The sequence below is a fragment of the Archocentrus centrarchus genome, chromosome 22 (genome assembly GCF_007364275.1).
Source record: "Archocentrus centrarchus isolate MPI-CPG fArcCen1 chromosome 22, fArcCen1, whole genome shotgun sequence".
Taxonomy (NCBI): domain Eukaryota; kingdom Metazoa; phylum Chordata; class Actinopteri; order Cichliformes; family Cichlidae; genus Archocentrus; species Archocentrus centrarchus.
In genome coordinates this window covers 11173892-11192709 of record NC_044367.1, presented here as the reverse complement: position 1 = coordinate 11192709, position 18818 = coordinate 11173892, and the positions used below count along the sequence as shown (strand labels likewise).

At 42.2% G+C, this 18818-nt stretch overlaps 1 protein-coding gene across 6 annotated transcripts; it reads left to right on the top strand.

Annotated features, from left to right (window-relative positions):
- The first annotated feature begins 94 nt into the window (after positions 1-94).
- On the top strand, positions 95-18687 carry ktn1 (kinectin 1). Of its 6 annotated transcripts, none has more exons than XM_030718121.1 (36): positions 95-309; positions 5187-5917; positions 6192-6350; positions 6485-6601; positions 6699-6829; positions 6971-7075; positions 7219-7359; positions 7553-7659; positions 7888-8032; positions 8527-8623; positions 8719-8903; positions 9149-9238; positions 9347-9384; positions 9474-9564; positions 9875-9943; positions 10069-10106; positions 10191-10281; positions 10449-10517; positions 10616-10653; positions 10976-11066; positions 11178-11290; positions 11375-11471; positions 11673-11710; positions 11835-11925; positions 12719-12805; positions 14319-14408; positions 14509-14595; positions 14684-14773; positions 14879-14971; positions 15071-15139; positions 15236-15319; positions 16018-16101; positions 17082-17165; positions 17261-17356; positions 17459-17569; positions 17683-18687. In XM_030718121.1, exons 2-36 carry the CDS (start codon positions 5188-5190, stop codon positions 17710-17712), a joined length of 3876 nt encoding a protein of 1291 aa, XP_030573981.1. In that variant the 5' UTR covers positions 95-309; position 5187; the 3' UTR covers positions 17713-18687. The 6 variants fall into 6 exon arrangements, with proteins under 6 accessions (XP_030573981.1, XP_030573984.1, XP_030573982.1 ...); XM_030718120.1 differs by having other exon boundaries at positions 96-309; positions 6195-6350; positions 11670-11710; XM_030718119.1 differs by having other exon boundaries at positions 96-309; positions 11670-11710.
- The last annotated feature ends 131 nt before the right edge of the window (positions 18688-18818 follow it).

Here is an 18818-nt window from a genome sequence, read left to right as displayed (position 1 = left end):
ACTCCCCTTATCGCCTTTCACTGTCGTAAGATTTACGAACTAAGAATGTGCAGAAAGGGCGGTCCCTTTTTATTATTATTTGTTACGTGATGACTGGTGTCCAACGGTGTGACACGAGTCACAAAACGAGCGAGCCTTAGCAGGCTGAGTGTGACCCGCCCCCGCGAACCAGAAACAGCAGAGTCTGTGACGGATAGCGCAGGAGAAAGCCGGGTTGGAGCTGCCCTGGGAAGGCAGGAGTCTGCTGGTGTCAGCGCAGAGCTACGCCATTTCACCATTAGCTAAGGGAACAGCAAACTGAAGCTACAGGTATTTCGAGCGGCCGTTTCCGCATGTCTTCTGTTTGTTTGTTTTTTCTGTGAGAGGGAAAAAAGCCGATCATACCGTACTTTACGCAGCTTAGCTCTTCACGTAGGCCTGGGAACGGCCTTCAGGACTTTAACGAAAGGATGGGGAGTCAGACTGGGTCAGAGATTTCAGGAGAGATGGAGGCTAGGATCCGAGTAGGATAAGGCCCATGTGGTCAGATGTCCACCCCTCTAGAGAGTGTGAAAGAGAACCACAGTATCCGGTCAATATTTGACGTGGTCAGTTTTGTCTGCGAAGACTTCCTCTGTACTAATTGGATTGGCCAGCTAATGCTAGTGCCTGGCTCTCGGTAGTTTGCTAGTTAGCTAGCCCGTTCATAGTACTGAGCTATAGCCGCCAAGTCGAACTTAAAAAGTGGTGACGAGTCTTTTTCCTCGTGCATTTAACCACTGTAGCAACTATTTATGGCCGTGCCTGGAATATAGTTAAGCCCCAACAGCTGAACGTTTTTGCTTGTCATTCTGGGAAGTGATCTTGGTGACATGTGTGTCTTTCTCGCTTTCACATTTTGATTATGACGTTTGACATATCGTCTGTCTGGGCTAGCTTGACGACTAGCTTAGACCACTATTGCTTTTTCTGTGATTACATGCAGCGTTGCTCTTGGTGTAAGAATAGCTGCCATTGCGCATCTTGGTTGAGTAGTCAGCACAAGGCCCACGATGCTACATGTGGCATGACCTAGCATGTTGGGACGTTTAGTTCTCAGCTGGTTAATGGTGAGGTGACTCCGGGGGATATCACCCTGTCTCTAAGGCAAGTTTAGGTGCTGGCAAGTATAATGAGGGTGGTGGCTAAAGAATTACTGTGGAAAAGTGCTACCTTGTTAAACTGACTTTAGTGCTAAGTAAACGTTGAACTAAATTATTTCTCTGAAGGTCCTTGAGATTCCTTCAAAGACCCCAGTGGTCCTGTTTTGAGAAGCCTTTGGAGTTATTAAGAAGGCATTGTCAGTGTTGCCTTGTTGGTATCAGTTTCTTTGAGGTTTGTCTGTAGATCTGTTTTACTTCATTCACTATGTCATACTTTCAGGTTTCCTTGTTAAAGCCTGACCAGGAAGAGCATATCCTTGCAGACAACTTATTTGTTAATGTTTTCCAGTATAACCAGATAAAGTCGCTGTGTACTTTGGGACTTACTTTAGTTTATTACCAGAAGAATGATAAAAGTGAACTTCACTATTCAGAGAGAGCCAACTTTCACTTGACCAAGCAATAAAAATCTAAACTACATTATTTTTAATTACCTGTAATCTCAGACTCTTCCTGGGCAAAAGGTCCCGTTAAGAAAAAATGTATTCACTATGTTTTTATAAAAAATTTCAAAACCCATTTAATTACTATACCATAGATTGGGGTTTTTCAGGTGTATAAATATAAAGTGCACAAAAAAACAAAAGAATACAAACAAAAAATATGTAAAGTAATACAAAGGACATGTAGGGATTAGGTTGAATTAATGATGCCTTACTGAAAGTGTTAAAATGAACCCTCACTGGTTTCCTATGGAGGACGACGGTGGAGGAAGTACAAGAAATGGGGTCTAATTTTAACCCCCCGTTTCTTTTTTGTGGTCTGTGTTCCTCTTTTCTGTCTTTTTACCCCTCGGTTCCCCAACTGGTAGGGGCAGGTGGTTGCCCCTTCCTGAGCCTGATTCTGCCAGATGCCGAAAAGCAGTTTCTTCTTCCCCACTGCCACCAAGTGATGACTCAGAGCAGACCATCTGATCATTGGGGTTTATTCTCTAATATTAAACAGTCTTCATCTTGAGATGGCTGTTGGTGTGGCCCTGTATGAATAAAATTGTGTTGAACTGAAAATATATATAAAAAAATACATATCCAGCTTCAGTAACGCTGACTTGCACCACTTGAATTGCAACTTTAAAGAAGCAGTTTCTTCATTGCAAAGATGTTCTTCATAATTATAACATCTTGTAGTATCAAAGTTTTTTTTCATAATCAATAAGCTCTCCCACTCTCTTAGCGTAGGTTTGATCCAGATAAAACAGTAGTTGCATTTTCATTTTTCAGTGTTTATTACACTTGTATTGGCTGTATAATATATAGTAGATAAATTGCACACACAGTCGGAGTAGCTCTATTTTTTTGTACCATCCTGGACTATAGATGTGCTTTAAAATGACTTTAAATTTATTATGTATGCATGCTCTGGTTTTCAAGTACTGTCTGTAATGCTTTTTGGAGCTGATGGTTATCAGGGGTTGCCTCTGTGTCCATGTCTGCCAAATCAAGAGGGCTGGCCAGCCAAGTGGTTAGATTCCGGGAAGCCAATAACCCAGGAGGGCTTTGTCCTTTGGGCTCATTTTGATGCTGAAAAAGGCTCAGGCTGCACAAAACATCTCATGCACCTTCCACTCTGAGGGTTGGGACTCTAAGCAAGCAAGCTTCATACCTTCGTACTGCTTACTCCACCTACACACTAAATGGCAGGAAGAAATGCTGAGTTATTTTGACACATAATATACTCTGACATGGGAGTGTCCTGGAATATGCAAACAACAATTTCCTGAGCTAGTAGCCACTGAAAGTTATATGCAGTGTGTTCCAGCTAGTTAATGTCAAAGTTTAGGACAGTCTTTTCCAGGACTCTGAAATGCATTTTTTGGTTTTTAAGTGCTGCTTATTAGCCTACATGTAAAGTCTTTCAGCTCAAAATGAATGGCACATTTTCTAATGAGGTCAGAGGTAAGATACCAATACAAACGACAAGCAGAAAGTAAAAAAAAAATCTTATACAGACCACATCTTGGTGCATGCTTTCACAGTTTTCTTTAAACAAACAGCTATTTTTCTGTTCACATATTTCTGTTTGTGTGTGGAGGAATTCAGTCTTTTACACAGACTTTCTAAAGGAACAGAAATGGATGAACAAGGCAGTCATTTTCAATCAGTTATTAAGATGAGACAATCTGATGTATTTGAGTCAAAGTAAAATAAAAATGTTATATAATAAAAAAAAAAAAACTGGAACAAAAAAATTTGTTTCAAAGATGTTACGTAATAGGGAGCTTTTAGTTTGTGCTCGTAGGAAAGGTTTGGTGTTTCAAAGGCAAACAGTTCTTCAAAATTGGATCAACTAGTAATCATTATGAGCCTGATATTTTTATGTGGTGTGTGTAATGAGAAGAGGTGGGGTGGTGTGTGTGTGAGAGTGTGTTTGGGGGGGGGTGAAACTGTATCAACATTATGCTAAGCCTGTCAGTCCACAGGAAGCCCTGCAGTGGAAAGTTATTCTTAAATGTATTATCATGGGTAATCTGCTTAATCCAAATTACTAAAGACGTCTGCTCTACAACACTGACTCCTACGCTGTATTGCTGCCACAAATCTTTAGTATGGGGTTGTGCAGCACTTCAGGTCACTCACTGTCGCTGCCACTCTGTATTGTTAACGACACGATAACTGCTGCCGTCACCCAGGGCTTACCTTATCCCCACTGTCAAAACAATGTAAGGTTTGAAAATGCTTCTTGCTTTGTTTTTTTTGTTTTTTTTAATCAAAATTGCTGCCATTGCTGTTAACTCTTGCAGCACCTCTGATGTACCTTTTCTGCTAAGAATGTCACATGAAACCTATTTAGTTGATTAAACAAAAAAATGATATGAGGTGTGTGTGTGTGTGTGTGTGTGTGTGTGTGTGTGTGTGTTGTGGCGGGGGGCTAGAGGGAAAATATAGGGAAAAATCCCAGTTCTGTGCAAGTTTATTCTTGCTGCATAGCCTTGAGGAGTAAGTTCGAGCTCAACACATAGTTCCTAGAAATATGTTTGTCAGATGCTAAACTGATGAGTCTCAGGACCTCTTGACTCTGTAAACCCTGTTTGTGATGGAGGAACATCTTCTCCTTTTGGCTTTAAGCAGGCAGAGGCCAAACTGCAGCTGCAGCACATCTCATCCTGTGACACTTGAATGTAGGTGTATTTTTGCCCCCTGCAAATTCGGTCTGATATGAGTTCAGAATAACCACTGTGTCATTCTTGTGGGGGCTGAAGGAGGGAGATGACTATTTGAGAGACCGTGAGCCATCTTCTTTTCAAGACTAGTTGCCTTTCTCGTCATCTTGACCTGTTTTGTCCTTCTGAAAACCACTGCAAATTAAGTTTACTCTTACAGTCTGTGTTTTAGGTGCAGGTGTCTCTCTCTATATGACGTTACATAAATGTTAAGCTGTGTGGCTGGGGGACTCTTTTCTAATTGGATCATATCGCTAAGAGGGGGCAGGGTGTCAGTAAGAGTCTTCGCTCACACCTTCTCAGCACTACTGGTGTACTTACCCTCCACCCTCTATGCACACATTTCATAATGCATTTTCACTTGTGAACTCCACCCAGAGAACTAGGTCCAGAAGGTGTCCAGTAGTAAGGAGATCTATGGATCAAAAGCAGGACGAAGCAGGGTATGTTTTCCAGTGTGACTGAAAAGGAGCATGCAATTTCTTTGCCTTCTTGACAGATCCGCCCTTCACTTGTCACATTCAGCCATCACATTGGCTCTTCTGACTGAAATTTAATATGCTCTCAGAGACCCAGGCAGACCTGTTAGATGGAGAAGAGCAGCAAGCTGACTGGGAATATAAATCATATATATCTGATTATCATATCAGGCTCAAAATTTGAGCAGTTATGGCCTTCGGATCTGAGCTTCCCTGTCTTTATCGGTTGCTTTTGTGGGTAGTAATCTGGGAAGTAATACGGGAAGAGTAGCATATTAGCAGATGCGCAATATAATGTGAATTAAACAAGACAAGTGTCCAAAACTAAACCTTGTTTTGTTTTTTGGGGTTATTGTCCCTGTTCAGAATGGCGGTGGATATCTACGACTCTCAGTACCTGCTCATCCTGGCCCCTTCACTGGTCATCGCCCTCATGTTCCTCTTCTTCTGGCTCTTCATGAAAGAAACCTCCTACGATGAGGTGCTGGCCAGGCAGAAGCGTGACCTCAAGTTGCCACCAACCAAGCCAGACCCCCGTAAGAAAAATGAAAAGAAGAAGAGCAAGAAGAAGGAGAGTGCCAGTGGAGGAAGCGGTGGAGGAACCGGAGGGGGAGGAGAGTCGGAGGAGGATCTGCGGGATTTTGATGTGGCTGAGGGTGATGGTGCTAACAGCTCCACTTTGGAGGTAGAGGAGGAACCTGCACCAACGGCTACACCTGATCCTGCTCCACCAACAGCTGCACCCTATGTGCCTATTTCGGTGTCACCAGATGCTCCTGCTAATCTAAGAGAGAGAAAGAAGAAAGAGAAAAAGGCTGCCAAGGCAGCCGCTGCTGCCGCAGCCGCCGCTGCTGCTGCTGCCGCTGCCGCCTCCACTGCTGCAGTTTCTCCCTCTGAGGAGCCAGAAGTGAATGGCTCCAAGCCAGTCAGCCGCAAGACAGAGCCACCCTTGGCTGCAAGCAAGCAGTCCAGCCCACCCTCACCAAAACACGAAGTCCAGGTCCAGGTTCAAGCTGTTCAGGCTCCTGTTCAAGCTCAGACACCTCCCCAGATTTCTGGGAAGAAGAAGGAAAAGAAGAAACAAAAAGTGGAATCTGGTTAGTAGCCGAGAGTAATGTTTAAAGTGGAAGTGTTGCATGAGAATGCTAAGTCGCAGTTTTATTTGGTTAGTTTTGTTTTTTTGTTTTTGTTATAAATTACAGCAGTTGCTGGAAAACTGAGAAGTAATATTGCTGTAGTTGCTACTTTCTCAGGTTTGGACAATGAAAATATATTTATGCCAGTAACTTTAATGACAGTTGAACATTCTGATTTTATCAATCTTGAGACAGACCGAGAAGGTATTCTCAACTTGCTGTCCTGTCATTCCAGCAGATGAACAGCAGTCAGAGGTTAAAGCAGATCAGGCCCCTGCTGCGGTCAAGAAGGAAGCTCCCATTGTGGGTGAAACCAAAGTTTTAGATGGTGCAACTCAAAATGTGACGAGTGGCAAAAAGAGGAACTCTGCCAAGAAGCAGAAGACTGAGCAAGGTAATGGTGATAAAATGTTAAGTTATTAATAACTATAAGTAATGAATAACACTAAATAAAATGTCATTTTCTTGAATCTCTCAAGATAAACTGAAAACCTGAAAATCTAATTTAGAATATTTTCTGAAATCCAGTTGATGAAGCCCACATTTTGGCAGATTCAGCAGCTTCTGCCAACCACCAGGCAGCCCATAATGATGACGCACCATCCAAAGGGTCTGGCAAGAAACAGAAAAATGAGACAGATAAAGGTAAGGAGGGAGAAGCTGTGTGTGTATGTGGGGGTGGGGTCTCAAAACACTGCCGAGCCCTTCTAAACTTGGTGTCTTGTTTTGTTTGCTGTAACAGAGAACACAGAGGTGAAACTGAAGGAGCTGCTCTCCGGTCTGTCCAGCCTGGCTCTGTCAGAAGCAGAGGCCGTCAGTGTGATCGCTCTCCTCCGAGAGAAGAGCCCTAATGCCGTGGATGCCTGGCACAAGGTGAGAGATTAATAAGCGATAAGCTTGAATTAGGTGTTGTCACAAATGGCATTCCATGCTGTTTGCATTTGGCGGGTCACCTGGTATTTGTAGTTGGACTTCCTGTGCCCTCTTTTAAAATGTCCTGTCTTTCACTGCCAGTCTTCGACTAGGCCTGACCCAGCTGCCCAGGAAAAAGAGAAGCTTCTGACAACTCTGCAGGAGGAGGCCTCCATTGCCAAAGACAAAGTGAAACAGCTCAGTCAGGTCTACATTCCAGTCTTTTTTTTTTCTTTTTCTGATGAATTGTGACATGACTGATTTACTTCCAACTTAATTATTGTATTGCTGGAATAATTCCACTTGGTTCATTAAAGAGCTTAATTTGCCTTCATACTATTGTGCTTCAGGAGCTGCAGGTTGAGAAGCAAAAGACAAGCAGGGTAGAATCAATGATGAGGGAGCAACGTGCAGCCATGGAGAAGGAACTGGGGAGCATGCAGGCCAAAGCACAGGGCACCTACCAAGAGCTGCAGACAATGCAAATAAAGGTGAAGGCTTCCATTTGAAATATTATCAGTACAGTTAGTACTGGCTATATTATATTTTATAACACTTGGATTACACTTAGTACTGTGGAAGAAACCAGGAATTTAAAAAATGTGAAGAAAACAGAACTTTTGGCAACTTCTTCAACACTCCATGGAGAGTTGGTGAATGCTGAATCCCATTGTTTGTGTGTAGTTTCAGCAGGTGAGGGAGCAGCTGGAAGGCCAGATCACTCGACTGCAGCAAGAGAACGGTATCCTGAGGGACGCAGTCAGCTCCGCCACCAACCAGATGGAGAACAAGTCAGTGTTACACAGCTGTTCACACTCCCTAGAGCTGTATACATGTCTCCTGCTCAGCTTAGTAAAACATTCATAGTGATTAAAACTATATCACTTAGTTACCTCATTGTCATTTTAGCTTATCTGCCATTGCACAATAGCCTAAGCTATTTGTAGATTGCTTCTTCTACAACTTCCCATAATTATGCTTCAACACTTATTTTCACATCATGTATGTGTGCTCGATAGGAATTCGGCCGAGCTGAACAAGTTGCGTTCAGAGTATGCTGGCCTGATGAAAGAGCTAGCAGACAGCAACAGCAAGCTGCAGCAGGAGGAGCACCAGAGGAAGTCACTGGAGGTCAGCTACAAGCAGAACGTGTCCCAGCTGGAGGTACGCTAATCCAGATGCACAGTGTGTTTATTTAGCCTGTGCTTCAGTTTCCCCAGCTGAGACAAGAATGAACTGAGTTGTGCAAAACCTGGATATGCTTCAAATCTGGTTAGTGGGTGTGGCAGCATTACTAGGGAAATGGGAGGAGGTTGTAGTGGAAGTCCTGGTGAGGGTTATGGGAACAGAACCTGAGCTGGAAGGATTTTATTGCTTTTGGAAGCAGGAATGTTTGAGGCTTTGTACTATGTATAAACAACACTTTTCCTGCTAGACACTCAGATCAGCCATTCCTGACTTTTCACGGACCACAATCATAAGCTGGAGACTTAAATTGCTGGCTCGACACAAACAAGTCTTGGCGAAGAACTTAAATGTTCTGGTGGATTTCATGAAGCTTAAAATTAAAATTTTGTCTGCATAATTTATACAATCACTTGTTTGCTAGTGTAATGTATGAAAGGAAGATGTTCACCAAATTATGCATCTGTCTCCAGGTCCAGCTACAGGATGCTAAGCGACGCTGGGAAGAACTGCAAAACTTCCTCCACAGTGTCAACGCTGAAAGAGAGAAACTTCAGACCTCCAAACAAGGTGATAAAATGTAACGTGACACACACACAAAAAAGCTTTAAATTGTGAATCCTAAAAATAAAATTGGCTCAGTGGCTGCTGTTGTGTGGTTGCAGAGCTCCACAGTAACCTGCTGGCAGTTGAGACGGAGATAAACAACAAGAACAAGGAGATCCAGACGCTACACAGCAGCCTGACTGATACTATGGTTTCCAAGGATCGGCTGGAAAAGAGAGTGCTGGAGCTTGTGGAAATGTCTCAGCATAGTATGCAGGACGAGTCTCTCCAGACCCGGGTTCAGGTGATGCATTGCCACACAATACAAGTCAATCACACTGTATATTTTTGCTCACAATTCAGAATGTTAAACCTATAGCAAGACAAATTAAATTGTACCTGCAGTTATGTGGAATGATACCAAACAGGTGTGAACAGTATTGTGGTATTCGCTGTGTCTGCTGGGTTTCTCCCCCTGTGTTGACAAGAAGAGAGGATTTCTGTCTGAAAAGGACAACCAAATTCTCACTAATAACCTCCGTTTAACAGGAACTTATGAATGAGAACAAAGGTCTTCAGGTCCAGAATGAGAAGTTGCAAGCCCAGAACGAGAGCCTGCAGGCTCAGATCTCCTCACAGGTAAATGGGTCAACTTCACTTACCAGTGATTAAAAGTCAGTATGGGATGCATACTGTGTGTGAATGTAGGCTAATGAGATTTCTGTTCATTTTCGGTTTGCGATCTAGGCCACCCATGTCTCCCACATTGAGGAGCTGCAAAAGCTGTAAGAAAGATTTAATCTTCTCAGACATTGTCATTGATTTCCAGGTTCATATCATTGAGCTTTATTTCATCTCTCTCTGCTTTGCCTAGACTGTCTGAAAAGGAGTTGCAGCGAAAGAGTCTGGAGGATTCTTTAAACGCTGAAAGGAGCAGTGGGGCTAGCAGAGAAACTAACATGCAGGTATAGTCACAAGAGCACTTCATTTACAGCTTCTTTCACTAACATTGCATTGGTTCATTCGTCTGCAGGAATGTGGTGTTGTGTTGAGTGGGAATAAAGACGAAAGACCATGTCCACCACCCTCCCACAAAGTGGGCATGTTCAGATTTGCAGATATTTTGGGTTCAGATGACAAACTGATTTAATGCACTTCTTGGTATTATAAACCTCAGACTGAATTATGAATACTGTGTAATTTTTAAGTGATTACATGGTATGTCAGATCCTCTATTGTCTTGGCATAATAAGTGTTGCCTGTATTCATCTGCAGGCCTTGCACAATGAGAACTTGTCACTGAAGGCAGAGATTCAGAATCTGCAGGCTCAGATTTCTGATCAGGTTAGTTGTGTAGCTTTACTGTTTTTACAGATTAACACACACACACACACACACAAAGCCATTATATGTTGGTGTGTTTAAATTTGACGCAACCTCTCAATTTATTTTTGGCTCTCCTCTTTCAGACTGCATCCCAGTTGGCTTTGGACCAGTTCCAGAAGAGGTGGGTATGAAAACCGGAGCACATTTTCAATACATCAACTTCTTTACCTGTCCATGAAATGAATAATCCATAATCCTTGACCAGTGTCCGGGAGAAGGAGGAAAACATGAAAACTGTAGAAGGCCTGTTGGAGAAGGGGCTGATTGAGGTGGCCAACAAGGAGGAGGAGCTTAAGGTATCTGTTTTCTCTCATAGAGATGATCAAAACATGCTGCCTCGTATGCGCACTCACATTTATCTGACATCAGCTTCCCTTAAGTAACTCTGCATATTACTGTTGGCCTTGTAACCACAATCTTTCATTAATATGAGTCTTAAAGTAATTTGTTTCCCATAATACAGACTGTAAGAGAAGAGAATAAGGCACTTAAACAAGCAGTTGAGGATCTAAAGAAAAAGACAGATAAACAGGTAAGTTCTAAAATGATTGTTGAGAAGGATTTCCTGAGTTTTTGATTCCTATTCTGTATATTTATGTGTTTTTGCTTTTTCTTCCCCTCTAACTAAAGGCATCTTCAGAGTTGATGGTGGAAGAACTCCAGGCCAAGTAAGTATCAATAAAGTTGATTAGGATTATTTAGTATAAACGCTTATTTCTGCCCCCATCTTATACATTTAGCAATTACATATATGAAAGTAAAAGCTACCACTGACTCTTTTGTAAGCATACTAATTCCCCCTGGCAGTCCAGGACACTCCCAGGACCCGCCCATCATAGTAGTTCTTTCAACATCCAATTCCCACTGGCACAAGAAGTTGTCTATTGTTAAATATCCTCTTGTTGTGGACATTATGTTGTAGATCTAAAGATAAGCAGATTCTCTGTGGTTTTAAAATGTAATGAACCTTTTTTTCCATTGTGTTCAAAGGATCCAAGAAAAGGATATGATGCTGAAAAAGGTGGAGGAGAGTCTACAGGCAGCACAACACAGCAGCTCGGCCAGAGACAAAACAATTGAGGTGTGGACCTTTTTCTTATGTCAGTGTAAAAGAGCTTGGCAGATTTCTTCATGTTGTTCTTCGGGATTGTCCTTGTTTGGGCTCTTGTCTGAATCAGTTTTTGTTTCACAGGCTCTGGAGCAGCAGTTGACTGCTTTGCAGGCAGAGATAGAGCAACTGAGAGAGAACGAGACACCAGAAGTGCTGACCAGCTCTGTTACTCAGCTCCAAGAACTCCAGGCTCAGTGAGTTATATCAACACTTCAGTGCAAGATCCCCAGACACACACCTTTCAAATCAGGTTTTTGATGAGCACATTTGACCAACAGGCTGGTGGGAAAGGACTTGGAGATCCAGACACTACAGTCTGAGCTGGAGGCAAGGACAAAGGAGCTAAGTGAGAGGATTGAGCAGGTACAGCAACAGGTGAGGAATATATATACGCATATGCATACTGATGTTACATATTTCCTGGCTGAATCCAAATGACATTTAAACAAGGGACTCTCTTGACTATGTTAAAGGTTGTTATCATGTGATAGCTGTTCCTGTTTTAGTGTCATAAGATATTCAGTTCTCGTTCAGTCCTAGTTTTCATTGTCTTTTTCTCTCCTGCTCATATAGCAGACCCACACAGTAGTGCCAAGCCCAGAGCTCCTTACAGCGTGAGTAGTATTGTATGCCGCATCAAAGCAGTAGCAACCGTGTTCTATTTTTAAGGAAATTTTGCCATATTGTACAGGAAGTGTGATCAGTTTTGTAACAAGTGGTTATGCTGTTTCCTGTCAGGTTGTCAGAGAAGGACAGACAAGTCTCCGATCTGCAGGCTGAGCTGGCTGAGCTGAGGGACACCGTAGAGCTTCAAAGGAAGAAGAACAATGTAGGTTTCATATAGCGATGACCTGAACTGTGATACAGGTCAAACCCTATGAGAAATCACCCCTGCCCATTGTGTTTCACAAAGCACTCCCCTCACACTGTTGCGCACTGCATATATTCATTCTGCCTCTTGTCGTCTGCCACTCGCTTTTTGTTCATTTTAAATAGTTTTTTTTTTTTTTAAACCAAATACGAATCTTTCTTCAGCTCAGGTTGCGTATGCAATATGATTATACACATATCAGTACAATGTCTCTTTTGATTTGGATTGCTTAAGCTGAGCATTGCATAAGAGGGCTTCCAGCCTACTCTTGTTGTGCTCGCCGTTGGCCATGACTGTTTCAGCAAGCTTGTTTGTGCTTGTGGGTGATTCAGAGCATTAGAAACTCGTCTATCTTATTTTTGAGAGAGGTTTGTTTAATCTGAGAAGTATTTAAGCATATTTTATTACTGTATACACAGTATATTTGAAGACATTCTTATTTTAATTTGAATTAAAATTACTTAAATATTTTATTGTACATATCTTGCAAGGCTGTGCATGTTTTTACCCACACATGGTGTGAGAGTGGGACTATCAAGACCTTTTTTTTTTTTTTTTTGCTTTTTTTTCCTTTTTAAACATACTCGTTTTTAGCAGTTGGAGCATGGATGAAAAACAGAATGTAGTCATTTTAACATGAGAAATGCGTTTACCAGTCTTTATTTGAGGGTCACTGAATGCATTCCCTCCCCACCCCCCACCCCCCGAGGCTGAACTGAAAGTAGTATCTCTCTGGAACTGACCAAAACAGGAGCTTCGGGAGAAAAACTGGAGTGCAATGGAAGCTCTGTCAGCCACCGAGTCCATGCTTCAAGGGAAACTCAGCAAAGCTGTCAAGGTTCGATACCTCACCTCAGTCTGCTTCACTCTAGTTCCAATCTGATGCATCCCCCCCTCTCCAAAATGCTGTGTTTTGCCATAATTGACCCAGTGAAATTTCTTTTCTGCCATCATCCATAACAATGCTGCATACTCATTTACCTTCACTCCTCCCCTCTGTTGTTTGGCCTCAACCTTTTAATTGGCTGGTATTGAGCTGTGAACTCTGGTATGCTGCTCCCCTTGGGCATCTCTGACTTTATTTATTTAACAACATTCTTAAGTGTGTATATATATATATATATATATATATATATATATATATATATATATATATATATATATATATATATATATATATATATATATATATATAAAATATAAAATATAAAACTTTCCTATAAGCTTTGAAGTGTAAGAAGTTTTTCCTTGCCCAAAGCTCAGGTTGATGCTTGGAAATGAGTGTGCAGTGACTTAGAAATTCACTAGATTTCATTAGATTGAGATTCACTGTAATCATGTTTGCAGCTTCCTGTCTCTCTGTCATGTGGCATGCTTTGTGACATTGTACTGTTAATATCACCAGTTAATCAAAGAAAATCTGTTTAATTCAAATCTTGTTTTTTTTTTTCTTTTTATCTAAAGGAAGTGTGATCATTCAAAGCTTGTAATGAATCTCCAACACTCCTAATGTTTCTCAATGCTCTGTTCTCACAACTGAAACATCTTAAGTGCAACTAAACCTAAGCCAGAATCAGCTGTACCTTCTTGTGCATTTCTACTTCATGTAGAGTTGGCTGCTGGATAGCCGTGCTATTAAGAGTTACAGTGATGTTTATTTCTGTCATCCTCCTACATTAGGTGAGGGTACACGCTGAACCATCAGCACAGCAGCTGCTCTCCTGCCATTTGAGTACAGTAGAAAGCACCTTCTCACGGCTGAGCCGGGGAGTTCCTTGGCAGCTGTTGTGTGCTGTCAGTGCAATGCTGGTTGGTTGTATTCAACTCGACACTTGTGTCAAAGCTGTTTTGTGACAGTGTGTTAATGTGAGCAGTGGTTAAACTACCAGCTGGCTTGTGTATGGCATGTGTTCCCCCTTCAGGCTTCACAGTGACAGTATGTCGATGCTGGGTTATTGTGAGAGGATTGATTCCTTTTCATTTTTTTTGGAGAGTTTCGAGGTACTTTCATGAAAACAAATGAGAGATGCTCTGAATCTGAGGCGGCACTTGGTGTAGGTGTGGTCTGTTTAAAGATGCTGCTGGTTTCTCAGAGTAGACGGAACTGGGAGTGACAGTGTTTTTGCCCTAAACTAAGAAAACAAGGTGATATCATCAAATCCTGTGACTTTGATTGAGGTGGCCTAATGACTGTTTTGAAACAGATTGATGGGAGTTAAGTGAATTGTAGCGGTCATATCTGCTTGGATGACCACTGGACCCTGTCATCGAAAATATCTTAAGTATTTGATCAGTCATTTCTTAATCTCCCCTTCTTTTTGTCCCTTTAAAATTTGCCCCCTACCTTGTAGGAGAACCAGACAGCGCTGGCAATATGTCAGGCTGAGTGCCGAGATGTTCTGCACAGATTTCTGCCACATGTGCCCCTGCCTTCTGAACAGGTATGAGGGAGACATTTACCTCTACACTAGCTGCATTTATAGACACCGCATGTCGTTTTGCTGATGTTTGCTTAATTTTCCCACCATAATTATCCCCTAGAACCATCAGGAGTGGCTGCAAAGATTTGAGAGGGCAGCAGCTGAAAACTCAGCCGCACAGTCCAGCCCTGCATCAGGAGACTCTGAGGTAAATTTGGAAAAATCTGAAGTTGAACATCATTAGTTCTTTTTTTTTTTTTTAATGGGCACATCAGTAAGGACAATCCTCTTTTTAGGAATTGGCTGAGAAGCTGAAAGAAGCTGAGGAAACTCAAAGGATTCTACAGAAAGACTGTGAGACGTACAAAAAGGTTTTGGCAGAGACGGTAAGGGTTATTGGGTTGACACCCCGCCCCCCCATCCCCATCCCCATCACTGTAGCACAGTGGTCTCCCTTCCAAACTGAACTGTTGTTTCTGCTGTGTCCACAGGAGGGCATCCTACAGCGCCTCCAGAGCAGCGTGGAGCAGGAGGAGTCTCGCTGGAGGGTGAAACTGGAGCTATCGCAAGCAGAGCTCAGCGAGGTATGCATTCAAATTTAGCAGGAAACGACTCCTTGACTAATCACTGAGGTGACGTATTGCATCATGTTCTCTTGTCATCGGATCGTTCTTCTACCTTAGATGAGCCAGAAAGTCACAGCTTTGGAGCAAGAGATTGAGAGACTAACTGATGGAGCGGAGTTGGAAAATGTCAGTCCACCTAACACACTTCTAAAATGCACACATGCAAATGTCTTGTTAGACCAGCTCTCATTTGTATCTCTGCTCGTCTGTTGTGCTCTGTAGCTGAGAAGAGAAAAACAGCACTTGGAGTCTGAGTTGGAGCGGGCGGAGCGTGAGAGTGCCACTTATGTGACAGAAGTCAGAGAGGTGAGCAGAAACTGGACTTCTTCACCCAGTGCCTTCTGTGATCTTCAGTCACGTTCAACCTGACTTTTGTTGTGTGACAGTTTTCACACATGTACTGTTACCCTGAACTTTTCTAGACAGCACCCAAGAGAGGTGCAGGTGAGAATGTTCAACCCAGTCTGATTTGGAGATTTAAACTGCCAACCTCGTAGTGCAGAGTCCATATAATGTCAGACTGCACTGATACGTGACACCCGCAAAGCTTGTGGGTGTCGCGTGGTTCATCCTGCAGGCTCTACCCGGACAGCTCCCCCACGTTAACCACACTAAGTATTTCCGGGAGTGCCGATGTGTCTGTAGCAGGCTATTTCAGCGTTTTCTGTTTCGTGCTACATCTGAGAAAGGATAACAGTGGAAAATATCCCAATCCAAGTTCATGTGTGAAATTTTGTGATATCCTTGAGTTTATAAAACTCACAGGACAAAGGTTTTGAAAAAGTACACATTTAATCACATTGGTATCACTTGCAATAACTTATGAATTGATAATTAGCAGTCATGCACAATTTGTGACTTAGTTTTTTTTTTTTTTTTTGTGGATGCCTTATGGCCTGATCAGTGACAGCTTGTATGACTGCATAAACTGTGTGCTGGTAGTGCTGTCCCAGGTCACCTTTGACAGACCCCAATTAAACAAACCATGTCAAACTTAATTTCAGCTCAAAGATCTGTTGACTGAATTGCAGACCAGACTTGATGGCTCATATACAGAGGCTATCAGACAGAATGAGGAGCTGACTTTGGTAAGCGTTGCTCACCCTCTAGCTAGAGCTCCTTTAAATCTTATCCTTCGTTGCACTCAGCAGTGGCTCTACACTGACTGCGATAGGACGGGGTTCTCTTATCTACTGCAAAACTGTGCGTCATCATTCATAAAATCTGTAAATTTGGACTCACATGATGGAGCCATGAATAAGAGTGGAAAGAAAAAGAAAAAAAAAAATCACAGCTTGTGAGTGATGACTCAGCTTCACACTGATACTTATAAGACTAACTCTTCCTTTTCTACACCTGCACTCTACTTGTCTTTAAGTGTCTAACAAATGGTTTACTAGTCAAAATATTTTCTCTCTACCAGGCCAGAAGTATGCATCCTTTTTGTCTATCACTTATAATTTAATTTACTCTGATGCCTTCAAGCAAGCCTTGTCTGTCTGTTTTGTCTGTTGTCATTAGTGATCATGAATTGTTAGCGGTTTTAAACAAAAGTTTGGCTGTGTTCATGTCAACAATAGCACTATAAAAATGTTCTCAACAACAAGGAGGATGACTTTGTCGTGTGTCATATTCCTTCTGTTATTGTGTAAATTGAGCAATATAATTACTGGCTTTATCTTGCAATTGTGGAAACACTGAGACAGGAATTTACAAGTCTGGAAAGTTATCGCTGGTGCAGTCATTTCTTCTAAGTATAATAACACCTTGGAGCATTAGGATGTCTGATAAAGTTTGGGGAATTACTTTATTACTTAAACTTGACTTCCTGGATTATGATTCATCCCCTCAGCCTATACCAGAAAGCCCACATGAGCTTAGTGCTATTTTTGGTTTGAACATTGTCTAAGGCCCCAGCCCAGGAAAAACTATCAAATCTGCACAAATGTTGAACTATTTAATGTAGGTAATTTTGGTAGGAGGATTTGTAAATGTTCTGAAAAACTAGAACTGGGAGTCATAGGCCAGGTAAACTGTACAACATGCTGAATGTCTGGTTTTGTTCCAGCTGAAAACCCAGCTCACTGAGACGGTGTCGAAGCTGGAGGCAGAAGAGAACGAGAGGCAAAAGGTGGCTGGTGACCTGTACAAGGTAAGAGCGATAATCTGGATTTCGTTACATTTATGCTAAAGGTCAAAATGCAGGCCACAGTGCTAACAAGTGGAAATTTCTGGCCCTTCCCACAGGCCCAGCAGTCTGTTGATTTGATCCAAGGGGAGCTCTCAAAAGTGACGGACAATGCTGATGACCTGATCGAGAATAGCAGTCTGTCATCACAAAGAGTGAGGGCAGTTTCACTGAATGGTTCTGGCACTGAATAATATTTAATGTTGTGACATGCGGGCCTTATGTCAGGCTAAAACCAAAAATTGTGTTTCTGACAGGAGGAGATTGACAGAAAGGAGAAAATGACTGCAGGATTGAACCAAACGGTCACAGAACTGCAACAGCTGCTACAAGCCGTCAGCCGGCAACTCACTAAGACACAGGAGGGGGTGAGGCCTTTTAATTGTGCTCTTTGTTATTTGCGAGTAGGTATCATAGTCCTGTCTTTCCTCTTGCAAGTGAATATTAAAATTTGCACTTGAATATTTGTGCTTTCCCTCAGGAGGCTGATAAAGATCTGCCCAAAGTATAGTGAGACCCCCCACGCAGCCACCCTGACTGCAATACAGAGACCACCTTTGACTATTGGTCTCATCATGACCGCATCACACCATACTGTCACACCCAGCCACTTCCTCCCTTCCAGCCTCTATCACTGCACTTGTACTGTAGGCAGCCTCCAACTGACTCTGGCCAAGGCGCTGGTAAACCACTCCCAGACTTACTGCTGGCCACAGGAGCAGGCAGAGGTTACAGTTAACTCCAGACACTATACCAAAACACCCACTATTCCACTCCCACCACATTCCTCTTCTTTTAGCAACGACGCCAGTTAATTTTTATTCTAAACTTAATGACATCCAGCATAATTTAAACTGTGTGGAAACCATTCCTCTGTTTTAAAATGCTTGTATTTTTCATTGAAATCCTTTTGAATACTGCAGTAGTTTTGTTGTAATTTGTCTTAAGAGGGCAGTGATATGAATTTCCAATTTGACTAAACAAACTTTGTTTTTCTCAGTCCTTTTTCTTCTTAACTTAAAGATATGTATTGTTTAAATGTACCAGTTAGGACCTGCTGAAATACACTATGTTGTTGATCTGTTTGCCTCCTGATCAGAAAACTATCCAACTGTGCATCGTCATGCATTTATTCATTCATAGCTCCATGTATACCTTGGCTCAGTACTGGGTGGGAGAAGGGAGATCAGAAGAGGTCTCAGCATATCTGAAGGGTCACTACGTGACTGTAACTATGGAGATGCATGGACAAATTGTACTCAAATCTGTACTGCAGCTCCAAACAGAAGGGAGTCTGTGACTTTGGCTGTGTAAGGCCAGGTCAACAGTGTAGGGGTTTTTAATCCTACTGCAACTACTCTAGGAATAAGCGTCCCATATCATCTGTAATCAGCACTCGCTATATTGTTGCTAAGCTCATTAACACTGAAGATTTTTTTCTTTTTGTAACGGGTGATGTTAATAAAAGGGATGCTTGATAAATCTGTACAGCCTCCTGTGTTTATTTTTCTTCCATTGCACTTCTCTCTCCTTGCCACAGTGGGGCAGCACATAACCTAAGTTGGAATTTTAAATTGATTTTATTTATAGCCTTTAAAATCCTGAACATGGAAAGGA

What these genes read in the sequence shown, in the direction of transcription:
- ktn1 (XM_030718119.1), top strand. Translation starts at nt 5,188, where the DNA reads ATGGCGGTGGATATCTACGACTCTCAGTACCTGCTCATCCTGGCCCCT. An exon ending in GAAGCAGAAGACTGAGCAAG is followed by an intron (nt 6,351 to 6,484) that starts GTAATGGTGATA and finishes TCTGAAATCCAG; the next exon opens with TTGATGAAGCCCACATTTTG. An exon ending in GAAAAATGAGACAGATAAAG is followed by an intron (nt 6,602 to 6,698) that starts GTAAGGAGGGAG and finishes TTGCTGTAACAG; the next exon opens with AGAACACAGAGGTGAAACTG.